The sequence below is a fragment of the Ornithorhynchus anatinus genome, chromosome 17 (genome assembly GCF_004115215.2).
Source record: "Ornithorhynchus anatinus isolate Pmale09 chromosome 17, mOrnAna1.pri.v4, whole genome shotgun sequence".
NCBI classification, from domain to species: domain Eukaryota; kingdom Metazoa; phylum Chordata; class Mammalia; order Monotremata; family Ornithorhynchidae; genus Ornithorhynchus; species Ornithorhynchus anatinus.
The window spans coordinates 35,311,150-35,327,409 of record NC_041744.1 but is presented as its reverse complement, the minus strand read 5'-3'; the positions used below and the strand labels follow the sequence as shown (position 1 = coordinate 35,327,409).

Sequence of the window (16,260 nt, the reverse complement as noted above, 5' to 3'; positions counted from 1 at the left end):
CAATTGATCTTCAAAGCAGGGGTTTCTGGTTGCAGAGACTCTTCTGCCGAAGATTAGAAACTTTCCTTCCTCAGTACTTTCTTTAGTTACGTCTTCAGGCGCTGCCTCTTGGCCACTTTCAAATACGTTCCCTTAAATTCGGTCTGTGGGTAAGATGCTGTAGTATCTCATTACCAAAGGTGTTATGGTAAGCGGGTTAGCACCTTATACTGTGTCGATGCTTAAGGCCAGAATTTGGACAGATCAGGTCAAGCAGATGTGAATTTGGACCACCTTCCTGTCTGATGTCCATGAATGCTTTGGTGTTTGTGCGTCTTAGGGGCTCTGGTGGGTTTGGCATTTGACCTCATTCACTGAGTGGTATTTATCGAGCACTAACTGGGTGCAGAGCACCATGCCAAGCGCTTGGGTGAGTATTTAGCTTACTCCCACTGTTCTGTCCAGCTTTTAAAATAGAGATGCGGAAGTGTTAACCTATAATTTGCCAGCCAATACGAAATTGGGACGTTAAAGGGAAATTCATCGGTTAATATGATAATTATGGCACTTCAAAAAAGTGCTTAATATGTGTCCTTGGATGAGGCACGTGAAAATCGGATCAGGCACAGTTTCCATTGCTCGTGCAACTCACAAACTAAGAGGAAACTTAAAAATTTACCGTCTTAAGCCATTTCCATCATTTTCCCAAAGTTCCCGGTATCCTACTACTCCTGAGTATATAAGTTTTTGAAGTTGATCAATTTGAAACTTTTTATTTTCAGATCTGAGCAGAGAAGCTGGCTTAGTGGGTAGAGCAGGCTTCTGGGAGTCAGAAAGGTCTGGGTTCTAATCCTGACTCCTCCGCTTGTCTGCTGTGACTTGGGAAAGTCACTTCATTTCTCTGTGCCTCAATTACTTAATATGGAAAATGGGGATAAGACTGTGCGCCCCATGAGGGAAATGGACTCTGGCCAACCTAATTACCCCAGTGCTTAGTACAGGGCTTGGCACATATTAAACACTTAACAGATACCATTAAAAAGCCAATTTAGAATTTGCGATCACTGCAACTTTCACAATTGCAGTTATTAATTGGAACTAACTCTGCTCCTTTCTATGAGTGTTCCATTCCTGACATTGCTTTTACAGGCTTCCTTGCATTTTTAAAACACTGCTGCATTTTACACTTCACCTTAAAGTCTGACGTGTGTTATTTCTAAATGGCATCTGATGTGGTATCTCTTTCAGTTCCGTGGTTTCCTGTTTTTTTATATACAGACAAAAGCCTTTGAGCTATTAAGCTTCATTTTTTTCCTCATTATTTCCTCAGCCTAAACTTCAGTAGCTTATGCACATCTCTAGTTCCAAAGGTTCTTATGAATAAAGGCCGAAATGTAAAATAAGAAGTATCCATTTAGAGGTGAAATATTGGTTGCTATTTATGTAGGAAAGAGTTTACGGCAGTATATTATGCGATTGTGTCTATCCGCCTACTTAATCTGGGTTTCTTTAAGATAAGACTCATTAGGAATCATCTCTGACATTTTCTACCTTAAAAAAACTTAGAATTACGGTATTGTTTGAAGGTGCCAAATTGGACCTCAGCCCCTTGTCTTTCAGTCGTTACCCATTGACACTTTTTTTTTTTTTAACAAGTTTGTCGAGTTACTTCCATTGCCCAGACTTATTTTTCATTTATTCAGCTTCTTCAGTAATGGGATTTTTCAGTTCCCAGAAGATTCAAAACAAGGATCGAGAAATGAAGAAAAAAGTTCTTTTCAAATAGGATGTCACTAGAAGAAGGCAGTGGATAGGCAGTGTTTGGGAAACTTTTGCCTGGCTTGAGCCTGCTGAAACTCAGTATCTGTTGGTGGTGACTAGTGCCAAAGCTTAAAAAAAGATTTCTTACGGAATACCCGGTCATCACGTACATTAGGTCGGCATGGAGCGAATTGCGATGACCTCACAGGACGGGCCAGAGGTCTCCTCCCTCCCCCACCCCAACCTCCCACCCCTACCTGTTGAGCGGGGGGACAGAAAGCCCTAGGAAGGAACTGTTTTCACACCCCCACTCCCGGAGTAGCCCTCCCCACAGCCCAGGTGGTCCACGGGCCCATAGTCAGACCCGGGCATGGTCTGTGGGGACGGTTTCAGCTGATATACAGCCCTTTCCGGGTTGGGGGGGGAACGAGGGCAGAGGGGAGGAGGGGGCAAGCAAACAGCCCTGCGCTGCCCCTTTCTTTCCAGAAGCCATGTTGAGGGGGCTTGGGGAATGGAATTGGGCTCCTCCGCGGATGGGAAGGCTGTGCTGACCGGACCGGGCCCTGTGGGGAGGCGATAGCTGGTGCATTCCTGCAATTCTAGTGGCATTGATGGTATTTGTTAGGTGCTTACTATGCATCAGGCACTGTTCTAAGTGCTGGGGTAGATATGAGTTAATCAGCTTGGACACAGTTCCTGTCCCACATGGGGCTCCCACTCTTAGTCCCCGTTTTCCAGATGAGGTAACTGAGGCTCAGAGAAGTGAAGTGACTCACCCAAAGTAACACAGCACACAAGCAGCAGAGCCGGGATGAGGACCCAGGCCCTCCTGACTCCCAGGCCCGAGTTGCGTCCACTAGGCCACGCTGCTTCGGCCGTGTCCCCCCCGTGGTGCTCTTCCTCCCTTGCGGTGTCAAAGAAGTTTGTCTGCGTCCAGTCCGTTCTTGACCCCAAGCCCTGCAAACCGCTCCCACCCCCGGGGCCAGAAGCACGGGGCCAAAATGGCCACTGCCAAATGATGAGCATAACCCCAATGGCGTTCCGTAACCGGAATGGCGATCCAGAACCTTTCCATATTCTGGAGCTGAGCTCCAGCCCGCTCCGCGTCTTTTCTAGTCTTGGTGGTGACTGAGCGTGGTGTCCTCTGAACGGTGACTGTTAGGAGTTTCTGCCCAAACACCACTCCTGGTGGCCACTGCAACCAAAAATGGTAGAAGAGCCACAGGCAAAGACCTACTTCATTAAAGCGTAAGCTCCTTGTGGTATGGGAACATTTCACTCATTCGTTCTGTCTTTCCCACGTTCTTAATGTACTGCATTATTACACCCAGTGGTTGTTTGGAAAAATTATAACTACTGTCTACCCACTTTTTTCTTGGAATACTCTTGATATAAAAAAAAAGCTTTGTACTTTTATATACACAAAATGAGGAACTTTTGTTCTCGGTGCTTTCTCCCTAAAGTCCTCTTTCCAAGTTCAAAGTCTAGAATCTGATTCTTAAGATGTTTTTCGAAAGACAAATGGGGTGGGTTTTTTTAACCGTTGTTTAATGAATGGGGAAATAAGTCTCACAATCTCATTTCATTGGAAAGCAAAAAGGAGTCGCATCTGTTTTAAATCATATTGCATAGTTTTTGAAGTTATTGGCTGGTACCACAGTTAATTGTATTAATTTCAGCATTGGATTGTTCTTCAATAAAAGACATGTCTTAAGTGACACTTGATTAAATTACTCTTAATTTTCCCTACACAGAACTATCGTGCCATGGAAAGTATTCAGACAGTGTCTTCATGAAGTTCATCAGATTAGTTCTGGCTTGGAAGCGATGGCTCTTAAATCAACAATTGATTTAACTTGCAACGATTACATTTCAATTTTTGAATTTGATATTTTCACCAGGCTGTTTCAGGTAAGGTTAACTCTTACAGTAGGCATTTTCATGGCTATGAGAGAAAAGGCAAATCAAGACAACTTGAAACCCTTGGTTTAGACTTAGTAATTCTGATTTATTTTTGCCTGTATGGAAAGAGCACCAGTAAGATGTGTTATGAGATTTAAACCGAGGTGATGAAATGAATGGAGGGGATAATATTACTTATTCATTATTTTGTTCAGGGTGTGTTAGGGGAAGGGAGATGATATGTGTGATAATTAAACAATGTACATTAGGGCCTTATTAAAATTGATGACTAAAGATTTAGACTGCAAGCTCACTGTGAGCAGGGAATGTTTCTGTTTATTGTTAAATTGTACTCTCCCGAGTGCTTAGTACAGTGCTATGCACACAGTAGATTCTCAATCAATACGATTGAATGAAATACACTTGAATTTTCCTGAAATGTAAATATTGTATATGTTTTTCATATTTCAAGTGAAAAGTTTACAGATAAAATACGATTTTAAGAAGTGTTCTAATCGAGGTTGACAGTTTTTAGAGAGCGAAAGCCAATCTTTTTGAGACCAAAATTACTGTAGTGGGAAAGTTTAAATCAAAATCTTGAGTCTCTTCAATAACAAAAAGAATAGTTCCCACTGTACAAAAAAACCAACGCAACAAAAAAGATTTTTCTGTTCTCCTAAAGTGTAAAAAAAAAAAAAGAAAAAGAAAAAAAAAAAGAAAAGGTGGCTGCCAATGGAAAATGGAAATTTTTCCATTGGGAGTGCTTGTTGAGGCTGTGATCTAAGACAGGGATTGGCAACACTAAAGTTCTGTGCCGAGTTGGTAATTCCAGCATGTGTGATGAGGGTGAACCAGGAAGCCTTCTCTTGCCATGCCATTTCTGCTCTTAACTGGCTTCTCCCCTCAGTTCCTATGGGAACAGCCTCTGCCATTACCGCTTTTACCCTGACTGAGGTTAAGGGCCCACATTTGCTCTCCCAGAATGGACAGGGGTAGGAAATTTACATTGTTCTCACCGTTACTTGAAAAGATGAAGTTCTTAATTTGCTCTGGGACTCACTTTGCCAGGCTGTAAAATGTGAATGGTAATAACTATCCTCCCGTGACTTCTCAGAAATTGGTGTGGTTGACTTTGTAATTCCAGTGCTTTTCTCTATGGTTACTTGCATCTGAGGGTTAGGGCTGAATATGTGTAGCTTGGGAGATGTAGAATAAGGAATGATCGAGCGGCCTTGGTTTCTGTCCTCATGAGAACTTCCATTTTTTTATGTGGACTCAAATAAAATATATTTTGTCCGGTTCTTCTAGACGAGTATTTTTCTTTATGTTTACCGGATTCCTGGAGTGTGGTCCCAGATTTCTGGCCATATTTCAATCAATTGTATTTATTGAGCGCTTACTAAGTACAGTATGATACTAAGTGCATGGGAGAGCATTCATTCAACCATAGTTATTGAACGCTTACTAGGCGCCGAGCACTGTATTGAGTCCCTGGGAGAGTACAATAATAAGAACAGACAGACACGTGCAGAGAGTACCTGCCCATCATGAGTTTATAGTGTAGACAGGGAGACAGACTTTATGATGTCTGTCTCTGAGATGTCTCCCAAGGTATGTTTACTGAGAAATCTATTTGATACCAGCCTAGTGGATTAAGAAGGATTAGATTGCTGAATATTAACTTTTCATTTGAGAGCAGCTTCTCAAATTTCTCTATTCAGTGGAAACTCTTTCCCAAATAGGAGAAGTCTGCTTTTGTTAAAATAAAGATATCGTATACATTAAAGATGTGTATTATGTAGTATATTACATATGAGAGCAGGTGATCACTGCATTAAGCGCAAGATGTTTCCCAAAGTATGTTTAGAAAGACGAGAAACAGTCTATTGACAAAATAAAACCAGATCTTGAGATTTGTAAATCTGTGTTTCGTCTCTGGCATCAGTACAGTAATAGAGCTCCACATAAATGGTTCCACAAGTAATATGACTTCTTAATATTCTTTTCCAAAAGTGAATTATATGAATCAATAGCAAAGTTGCTGCAAAGATCACTCCTAAACTGATGCGGTAATTTTAGCAGAGAGCATTTATTAAGCTCCTGCTCTTTGAAAAGATGATTAGAAAGAGCCTGCCGCAAGGTATTTATAAAAACACAAGTTTCTACCTGAATTGGACAAATTCTTTACTAAAGTTGAAAAACCATTACCATGGTTGACCAAACAAGTCTCTACTTCTGCAGCCTGCTTCAAAAATCATGTTGCAACTCCTCCTTTAGCTGTTGTGCTTCAAATAACTTGAACAAAGATTAAACAATAGTTCAGTGATGTATATCAAATCCATATATAGGACGTAACGGATTTTTTTTTTTAGTATTTTTCCAGAGGTCCTGGGTTAGATCCCGATAATATGAGTCACAGTGGGAAAAAACATACTCCACTGTACAGCCACGTTTTCAAGGAACCTAAACCAAGTATCGGGGGCTCGGTCGGTTTTAAGTAGGTTGCATTCACAAAGAAATCTTAGATGCAGTGAGGACAAAATCAAAGTTCATTTTCAGAATTATGTCTTAAGAAATGAATTTAAGAGGCTGGAGCAGTCAGCTCAAAATGCCAGTTTCATTGTCCACTTGGGTTTTGGGCATTACATGTGCTCTCCAGAGAGTTCAGAATTGAGTTTTAACCATTTTCCATTAATTTATACAGCTTTTTATTTTATGGGAGTAGGTGTGATCTTTGATCTCCAAAGTGCCGTTTTTATACACCGTGGTCTTCTAGGTGCAGCTTTCTAATAGGTCCCTTGCGAAAGCTAAAGTCAGCAAACGCAGAATTTCCCGGAGTCGTAGCTCTGAGACCATTTAAAAACTTGGAAGCGTTTGTTTCCAAGTTGGCAGTTTCAATAGGTGAAGAGTTTCAGGATCCGGAGACGTCTAAACCGCCCATAAAAGTTGATGTTTTATTTTGATGAGAGGGTTTCCACCATTTTTTTTCCTCTTACCTCAAGTGAGAATATAGAAGAGTTAAAGCTGTTGCACAGGCTTGGGAGTCAGAGGTCGTGGGTTCTAATCCTGGCTCCGCCACCGATCAGCTGTGTGACTTTAAGCAAGTCACTTGACTGCTCTGTGCCTCAGTTACCTCATCTGTAAAATGGGATTGACTTTGAGCCCCACGTGGGACACCCTGATTACCTTGCATCTACCCCAGCGCTTAGAACAGTGCTTGGCACATAGTAAGCGCTTAACAAATGCCATTATTATTATTCTGTCACGTGCCATTCTCATTAAGATGAATGTAATTGTTGAAGCATTTTCTCTTTAAATACCGAAATGAGCAAAATGATCCATGGGGGGCGGTGGATAAAACAGCATAGAAATAACCGGACCACCGCACTGGAATCGGCCTCGCTTCGTAAGGAAGTGCAAAATTCATTTTCGAATAGATACATTATTTCGACTGTATCTCGGGGCTCTAAATTTATCTTCATTTCCCTTTGAAGCGTTATGAGTTTTATTTTGATTGAGCTAGTACATCAGTTACCCTTACTAGGCTGCCAGCTTCCTGAAGTAATTACAGCCCCAGTCTACAACTCTCATTCTTTTTAGTGGTATTTATTAAGTGCTTCAGCTGTGCCAGCCGCTGTACTAAGTGTTGGGGTAGGTACAAGTTAATCAGGTTGGACACAGTCCTTATCCCAAGTGGGGCTCACAGTCTTCATCCCCATTTTACAGATGAAGTAATTGAGTCACTGAAAAGTGAAGTGACTTGCCGAAGGTCACCCTGCAGACATGTAGCGGAGCCACTGTGAATCAAATAGCTGATTCATCGGCACCCTTAAGCAATGCTGTCCATCACTGGCTGCATTTTTCCATTGCCATGTGATGTCTCTGGAGTACTAATCAGATTAAGTGGAAAAGTGCATGATCTCAACCCTTCTCTCCCTGGTGCCCCGCCTCCCCCCTCCCACACGTACACCCCAACATCCTGCCTCTGCCCTGGAACTCCCTTCCCCCTCTTATCTGACAGATGATCACCCTCCCCACCTTTAAAACCTTGTTAAAATCACATCTCCTCCAAGAGGCCTTCCCCAGCTGAGCCCTCATTTCCTCCTCCCCTTTCACCCTAGCACTTGGATTTGCACATTTTGTTCACCCCACCTTCGACCCCACAGCACTTAGGTACTTTTCTGTAATCTATTTATATCACTGTCTGTCTGCCCCTCTAAACTGTAAGAGGGACAGGGAACGTGTCTTCCAACTCTCTTACATTGTACTCTCCCAAGGGCTTAGTACAGTGCTCTGCAAACACTAAGCGCTCAATAAATATGTTCGATAATGAAAGGATGAAATCTAAAAAGGCTGGCCGGCACTACCTATTGGATACTGTGATCTTTCATTTTCTAAAGAACCTTGGTTTTCTCTTGTTAATGATATCGGTTAAGATCAGGTCAGCCAACGAAGCCCAGACTTTTTCAGCAGTGGATGTGAATTAGAGAAGCAGCGTGGCTCAGTGGAAAGAGCACGGGCTTGGGAGTCAGAGGTCATGGGCTGGAATCCCGGCTCGGCCACTTGTCAGCTGTGTGACTGTGGGCAGGTCACTTAACTTCTCTGTGCCTCAGTTACCTCATCTGTAAAATGGGGATTAAGACTGTGAGCCCCGCGTGGGACAACCTGATTCCCCTGTGTCTACCCCAGCGCTTAGAACAGTGCTCTGCACATAGTAAGCGCTTAACAAATACCAACATTATTACATTATTATTATTATTAATTTTAGTGATGCTGCTCCTTACAGTACCCTTATAGTCCCATGCTAACGTCATTCCTTTCTTCACACTCCTTAGCCCTGGGGTTCTATCTTAAGGAATTGGAACTTTTTAGCTGTAACACATCCTGGTTACATGGCGTTCCTCACCTATGATGAAGTAAAAGCCAGACTCCAGAAGTACAGCACTAAACCTGGGAGGTAAGTGGTTTCTAATTATTATATTGCTACATGTCAAATCATGCCATGTAAAGTGGTTTTTCTAAAATCAGTCTGTATTTTTCCTTCCACAGAGTACATGTGTATGTTCTAGGATAATTCTAGCATGTTGAAAACAGGTTGAAAGATAGTTTGGACTATGAATCGGTTTATGTTGATTTTGGTCCAAAAAGTTACCTTTGTGTGACCCAAGTCATTTTACCTTTCTTTTCAAGGTCCCGTGGAGGTGGTTTTTTGGGTGTTTTGGTTTTTTTTTTCCATTTTCATGTGACAGGGTTTATTAACTGTGTGGTTAGGGTTGATTGAGGCTTTGGGGAATGACCACTGCTTCAATATCTCTTTGTAGTCTCACTGTCTCTTTAAAGTGCCTATCTAAATAGGATCTGGTAGCTATTACCACCTTTCCTCTTGATCATGCTGCCTTGGTTTTTCACATTTTAATGCTGTTGCCTTCCCTAATTTACACAACGTGAAAAGGAGGAGGAAGAAGCAAAGATTTAGTTAGGCTTGTTGGCCCCTGTCTGGTAGGATTTTGGAAATCAAACAAGCAACAGTCGAATTTATGAAGCTCCTCCTGTGTGCAGATCATTTGGGAGGGTGCAATGGAATGAGTAGATACGATCCCTGCCCTCAAGGTGTATATGATCTCATGGGGCAGGGCGGGTTCTAATTCTGGGGATGATGGGAGGAGATGGAAGGAATTAAGCGTTCTGGCTTGGTAAAATAAATCAGTTGGGTGCTTTCACTTGATCAGACCAAAACCACCAGGAGACGTCCATTCATTTAATTCATTCGATCGTATTTATTAAACACTGTATGCAGAGGACTGTACGAAAGCGCTCGGCAGACATACCATGATTCCTCTTCTTTTTTTTTTAATGGTGTGAAGCGCTTACTAGGTGCCAGGTACTGTAATAAACACTGGGGTAGATAGAAGCTAGTCAAGGTGGACACAGTCTCTGTCCCACATGGGGCTCACAGTTTTCATCCCCCTTTTACAGGTGAGGTAATTGAGGCACGGAGAAATGAAGTGACTTGCCTCTGGTTTCACAACAGGCAGGGGAAAGAGCCGGTAGTAGAACCGAGGTCCTCTGACTCCCAGCCCCGTGCCTTATCCCCTAGGCCACTCTGCTGCTTCTTTCTTCCTGGCATTATATTCAGTTTTTATTTGATGTGGTGGGCAGGGAATGTGTCTAACAACTCTGATGTATTCTCCCAAGCACTTAGTACAGTGCTCCGCACACAGTAATGTTATTGACTGTGAGGTTTGTGAGGAGGCCAGCCTTTGTAAACTGTATTTTGAGGATAACACCTTTTTCTCCTTTCCACTGGTTTTATTATTATTATTATTTTTTTTACAAGTTGGAAGATGTTCTAGATTAAGAAAGAGATTATGACTGAGGAATCAGGTCCAGTATTTTTCTTTTGTGAATTTTGTGCCAAGCAAGTCTAAATCAGTTGCAGTTAAGCACAATGTCATGACTAATTGCTTTGTGACTGTCTGCCCCGAACAAAGCTGAAGCAGCCACTTCCTGAATACGGGTCTCCAGGAAAAGTTTGGGTTAAACCGAAAAACCTTTCAGAAGGGAAATGCTGCCAAATCTAAAATTCAGTTCTTTTTTATATAAATAGGAATTTTGAAAAAAACCCTCCATGTTTAAGATTTTACTCATTCTATTTTGGCCCTTTGCCCAAATGTTGAATATGTCATCTGTACCCTGCCGTGGATTTTGATGAGGAAAAATGGCTTTTAAGCTGCTCTCACTAAACGTGGACTCCCGAGGACAAAGCCATTAAAATGTTCTACATGGGCCACTCAGACCTGAAAGCAACGGGGCAAAATGGGAGGGCTTTTTTGAGGTAACAGCAATAGGCACCTCTTCTATTTATTCACAGGGTGAAGTACAAATGCCCTTTCTTTTTTCAACTATTTATTAAACATTTACTATGTACTCAGTACTATCTGCGGTTCCAGGAACTGAACTGATCAATTTAGTAGAGGCCCTGTCCACAACAGGATTGATCACCTAAATTGGGGGTGGGGGGGAAGGAAGGGGACATGCCGGGCCCACAGAACTGAAGATTGTGGTTAAAGATTGAACCATCCAAAATAGCAACAATAAGTGGTTCAAAAACGGTGCTCATTGCTCTAGACACCAGGTCTTGATTATAGCTGTCCAGAAATGAATATCCATTCTGAAGGTGGGCCGATAGGACAGAGAAATATACTTAGCTTGGAAATAACTCTGTTCTTTAAGGATATCTCATAATATTATCCAGATTCTTAGCTCACTAGAGATTTTCCTACCAAAAATCCCTATAATTTGTTAGAAATTTCCTCCAACCTCTTTCTACGGTCATTTTGAAGAAGGAGTTTTAAGAAGTTTGCAGAGAGATATAGCACGTTCTTTTCCTTGTTGGGCTTTCCTTATAGTGTAAAATGCTTGGCTGTCCGATTATAAGTTAGTAGCCTTGAAACAAGACTTTTCTAAAAATACCTTTTTTCCCTTGTATTTTTTTTTCATTTCTTTATTCATAAGGTCATAGATCTGTAGGGGATTTTGAGAGGTCATCAAGTTTATAACCTCATCTCTAGTTTTCAGTAATCACAGACAGACCATAAAGGATGGGGATTCCATAAACCCTGCCAACCTGCTCCAGGGTTTAGTTATTTAATTATCAGGAAGTTCATATTTACAAGATAACCCCATTTGCTACAGTTTTGCTACAGTTAGCACACATGGAAAAATAAGGAACAAAACTATATTCTGTCATTAACTATGCAAATCAATGTAATTCAGTGACTGAGTCACCTTCATTACCATTTCTGCTGCTTTGTCTTTTTTTTTTTAGCAGCTTTTGGTTCATCAGTAATCATTCTTTACTGGGAAATCTTGATTTCAATTTCATATATTTAGGCAGTCAGCCTTTATAAATGGAACAAATTTAATTGACTCAATTTTGATCAGTTTATCAGATCATAAAATAAGAATATGAAGATCATGGCAAATTGGAGGGCAGCATATTTTGTGGTGTTCATGATCCTCGCTGGAGAATTGTAAAGAGAATTTGTCAAAAATAAAGAAAATTCTTATACTCTTGTTAATGTTTCCCATTATGCCAAGTTAATTTTTAAGAGACTTGATAGTTCCTTTGATTTATGTAAGTGAACTGTTTAAAGTGGTTAGGTAAGAAAGCAACAACTGGATTGGGCAAGGTTAAATAGCTGCCATACACAATCAGATATTCCAATATTTTCTCCAGGAAGGGAATAAATGACATAATATATTTTTGAAAATCTAATGAATAAAGTAGAATTTTAAATTGGAAGGGGCTTTGAATGTAAAAATATAGAATAGGTGATCATAAACATTGAGCGCTCAATAAATACGATTGAATGAATGAATAACCATCTTTTTCTCCTATTTGTCTAAAATACCACTCATCCTCACCCGACCTCTCTTGTATAGGGGGATGAAAATTAATTTCGATGCACAGTTTGCAGCTAGGGCAATTGATTCTGATCTCTGATTAGACATCTAGTTAGAAGAGAGAAATCAAGTACAGTAATCCAACTGTGCAGGCCCCTGTCTTAAATCATTCACACCCTTTTTATCCCCCCTACTTTCTTTTTACTCTAAACTGTAAACTCCTTGATGGAAGGAAATGTGTCTATTCACTCTGTTGTATTGTACTCTCCCAAGCACTTAGTTCAGCGTTCTGCACCTAGTCAACTCTCAGTAAATACCCTTGATTGATTTTATTTTGGATTTTCTTAAGTGTTCCATCCTATTTTGTTTACTAACTATTTCGTCTTCTTTGTCTCCAGCTACATTTTCAGGTTGAGTTGTACTCGTCTAGGACAATGGGCCATTGGGTATGTCACAGGGGATGGTAACATCTTGCAGACTATACCTCACAATAAGCCTCTATTTCAAGCTCTGATTGATGGCAGCAGAGAAGGATTGTAAGTATCAAATGTTTTGAGATGGCGATATTGGCTTCCAACTACGAAACATGAAATGCCACATTATGTCTGGTCTGACAAGATACCTGAATGTATTCAATCGGTCGCATTTATTGAGTGCTTACTGTGTGCACTGAGGTTTTGGGAGAATATAATATACAGAGTTGGTAGACACGTTCCCTGCCCCCAGTGAGTTATGACTAGAGATGATTATATTTACTGGGCACTTAATGTGTGCCAAGTCCTCTCTAAGCACTCAGAGACAACATCAGTAGATTCATTCATTCAGTCGTAGTCATTGAGCGCTTACAGTGTGAAGAGCACTGTACTAAGCGCCTGGACAGTACATTTCGGCAATAGACGCAATCCCTACTGAACAACGGGCTCACAGTCTAGAAGGGATCTGAACCAGTCCCTGTCCCACGCGGGGTTCTTGGTCTAAGAGGTAGGAGCTTCCAGATATGCTATTCCCTTTTTGCAGGTGAGGAAACGATACCCAAAGATGCTAAATGATTTGCCCAAGGTCATGCAGCGGGCAAGTGATAGAGCTGGGTATTGAGTCGCCTAACTCCCAGCCCCTTTCTCTTTCATAAGGAATTCATAATGGATCATTTAATCCATCATTTCTAAAGTTTGACGATACCTTATGCAAAAATCACTCAAATCTAGCAGCAAAGTATGTGTGTGTGTGTTTGGGTAGGGAGCAGACCCGTTTTTATTTACCAGAAATAAGAACTGTGCTTAAGTCTGAAAATGGAGTTCTTTCTACTAACTCTGTTTCCGTTTCCGAGCTTTAGACATTAAGCATGACTTGTAGAAATAGCAGTGGGCTTAAGGGTCCACTGGCTTCAATTTATTCAACAGCAGAGTGATTTAGTTTCTGAATAGAATCTATAGATTTTTTGGTTTCTCTTTTTTTAGCCCCAGAACCAATTTGAAACCTAAATAGGTTCTCCTAAGTAGGAAATATGATCTGAATCTTGTACAGGAAAGCCTGTCTCTCATTCACCCGTTTGCTACTCCAACAAGAAATTGCACTTTGTTTCTTAGCTTCGTAATGTAATCAAACTCATGTAAAGTTCTGGATTCTCCCCGTTTTGCCTCTTAAATAAAAAAATAGTTACGTCCATCGTTTCCTTTTCCATCATCTCTCTCCCTTTCTTCTGTTTTCATTTCCACTCCATCACGCTGAGTTATATTTCATGTTCCGTGCTGAGTTGCTCAGAGAGTAAAGCTGATTTGCGGCTCTCAGAGGCGAACATGATATGGAACCCAGCATGAGCGAGCCTTTGGAGAACAAGAAGAGCAGGTGATTTATTGGGCTTAACGTTTTACTAAGCTAGGAGACCTGAAATGGCAGGAACTGAGTTAAGGGTAGAGGAAGAATTCCTTTTTGTCAGATAAGCGATAGCGAGATAAAACCGGAGGTACTGATAAGAAATGTATTCCGAGCTGCGATAGTAAGCAAATGGTTTTGTTTTTACTTTTCTAAATTAAGAGATGTCTATTCATGTTCTTTTCACAGTTGATTTAATGCCATCGAATATGCTGCTTATGACCTGGCGAGCTGGTCATTGTTTTTAGATAACAACCAGAGCGTGAAAATCTGAGTTGAATAACTTGAGATGAGTCAATTCCTATAAAGACATTTCGATAGAGCTGATCATTTCGTTGGTCTCTAGACAAGCATCCAGAGCTCCTTCCCCCCGCCCCCTCCCGCGCAGCCGAAGGGGAGGGGGAGACGGGGGTCCTCCTGGTTATCCATCACATTCCCCAAGTCGGACTAGGTGCCTTTTGACTTGGAGGGACCCATTAAATGGAGTTCATATGTTGGGGGTCCCTCCCAATCCTCGACTTACTAACCTTCCTACTAGCGGAATGGCCTAGTGGCAAGAGCACGGGCTTGGGAGTCAGAGGATGTGGGTTCTAATCCCAGCTCTGGCACTTGGCTGCTGTGTGACCATTGGCAAGTCACTTCACTTCTCTGTGCCTCAATTACCTCATCTGTAAAATGGGGATTAAGACTGAGAGCTCCATGTGGGACAGGGACTGTGTCCAACCTGATTAACTTATATCCACCCTAGCACTTAGAACAGTGCTTGGCACATAGTAGGCACTTAACAGATGGCATCATTATTATTATTATTACACGTCAGCACTGCACTGATGAAAAGTAATTAAAGCTGGCAAATTTTGAGGCAAAGGAAACAAACGCACAATTCTCCCCTCAGCGTCAATGAATGAGCTCCCTGTGATCAGGAATAAACTCTCGAGTGCCTCTTTCCGGAGTCTCCGACCCCGGGGACGTTAACACTTGACGTGATGAAGAATCACCCGCTCTCCCTTGGCTCCCCTCCCTGGGACCCAGCTGCTTGAAAAGCTGCTAGCCTTGGCTTCTCAGGCGGCCTCGTTCAGACTCACAAGGAAGATGTGGCGAGAGGAGGCAGGACCTGTTGCCAGGAGTCAGAGCTGGCATTCGTACAATGCAACTTGAGGGTCCGCAGCCTAAAGAACACTGTTCTGGGTGCTCGAGGGAGTCCACTGAAGGAAAAAACAATAAGTGTAGTCTTTGACCAACAGATGGCTCAGAGTCGGAAAAAAAGGAGGAAGTTTGGGCAGGGCATGTGATGGCGATCGAAACCATCAAGACAAACCCCAGGAAAACTAGCAGCGGGGTAGCCAATTTTGGTAGACCCGAAATCACGAGAGAGACATTCTGTTCCCCTATCCATAGCTCCCTACTGACTTTTGGTTTTATTTTGTGTGTTCTGTATTTGCCCTTGTCCTTCATGCCGTTTTAATGCTTTAGTGTTTCTTTTGCGTGTGTTGCGTCTCCAGTTTCCCACTCCCCTTAACGTGTGTTCAGAGACTGGGAGCCTCTGGAGAAACAGGGCCCGTGTCCAATTCCCATCTGTGTAGGGTTTCCCAACACTTTGTTCAGTACTCTGCACATAGTCAGCATTTATTCATTCATTCAATAGTATTTATTGAGCACTTACTATGTGCAGAGCACTGTACTAAGCGCTTGGAATGAACAAGTCGGCAACAGATAGAGACGGTCCCTGCCGTTTGACGGGCTTACGGTCTAATCGACTGTATTAGCAGTCTAATTTATTACCACTCCTCCTCCTCAAAGACAACGATAAATGCAAAAAGAGAAGGAGGGGGAAGAACATTGGTCACTAGCCTGCTCTATGACCTCGGGCAAGTCACATCACCTCCCTGGATCTCATCTGTAGAATGGGGTTAGGAGGCCTGTTCTCGCTCCCTCTAGAATGTGAACCCCCATATGCAACAGAAACTGTAATCAGATTACCAGGGTTTAGCACAGTGTAAGTGCTTCATAAATGCCATCCTTATTAGCAGGGATGAAGGGAAGCGACACGGCCTAGTGGATAGAGAAGCAGCATGGCATAGTGGCAAGAGCACGGGTTTGGGAGTCAGAGGTCGTGGGTTCTAATCCTGACCCCACCACTTATCAGCTGTGTGACTTTGGGCAAATCACTTAACTTCTCTGTGCCTCAGTTATCTCATCGGTAAATTGGGGATTGAGACTGAGCGCCCCACGTGGGACAACCGGATTACCTTGTCTCTGCCCCAGTGCTTAGAACAGTGCCTGGCACATAGTAAGCGCTTAACAGATGCCGTCATTATTGTTATTATTATAGAGCACAGA

The 16,260-nt window shown here is 42.1% G+C and overlaps 1 protein-coding gene across 3 annotated transcripts in view; it reads left to right on the top strand.

Moving 5' to 3' along the window:
* CBLB (Cbl proto-oncogene B) overlaps positions 1-16,260 on the top strand; it is a 206,214-nt gene that overhangs the window by 107,923 nt on the left and 82,031 nt on the right. For all 3 annotated transcript variants that reach the window (XM_029082023.2, XM_029082024.2, XM_029082022.2), the window contains exons 5-7: positions 3,495-3,651; positions 8,478-8,599; positions 12,447-12,584. In XM_029082023.2, the coding sequence (XP_028937856.1) occupies positions 3,495-3,651; positions 8,478-8,599; positions 12,447-12,584 (417 nt within the window). The remainder of the gene's footprint in view (positions 1-3,494; positions 3,652-8,477; positions 8,600-12,446; positions 12,585-16,260) is intronic.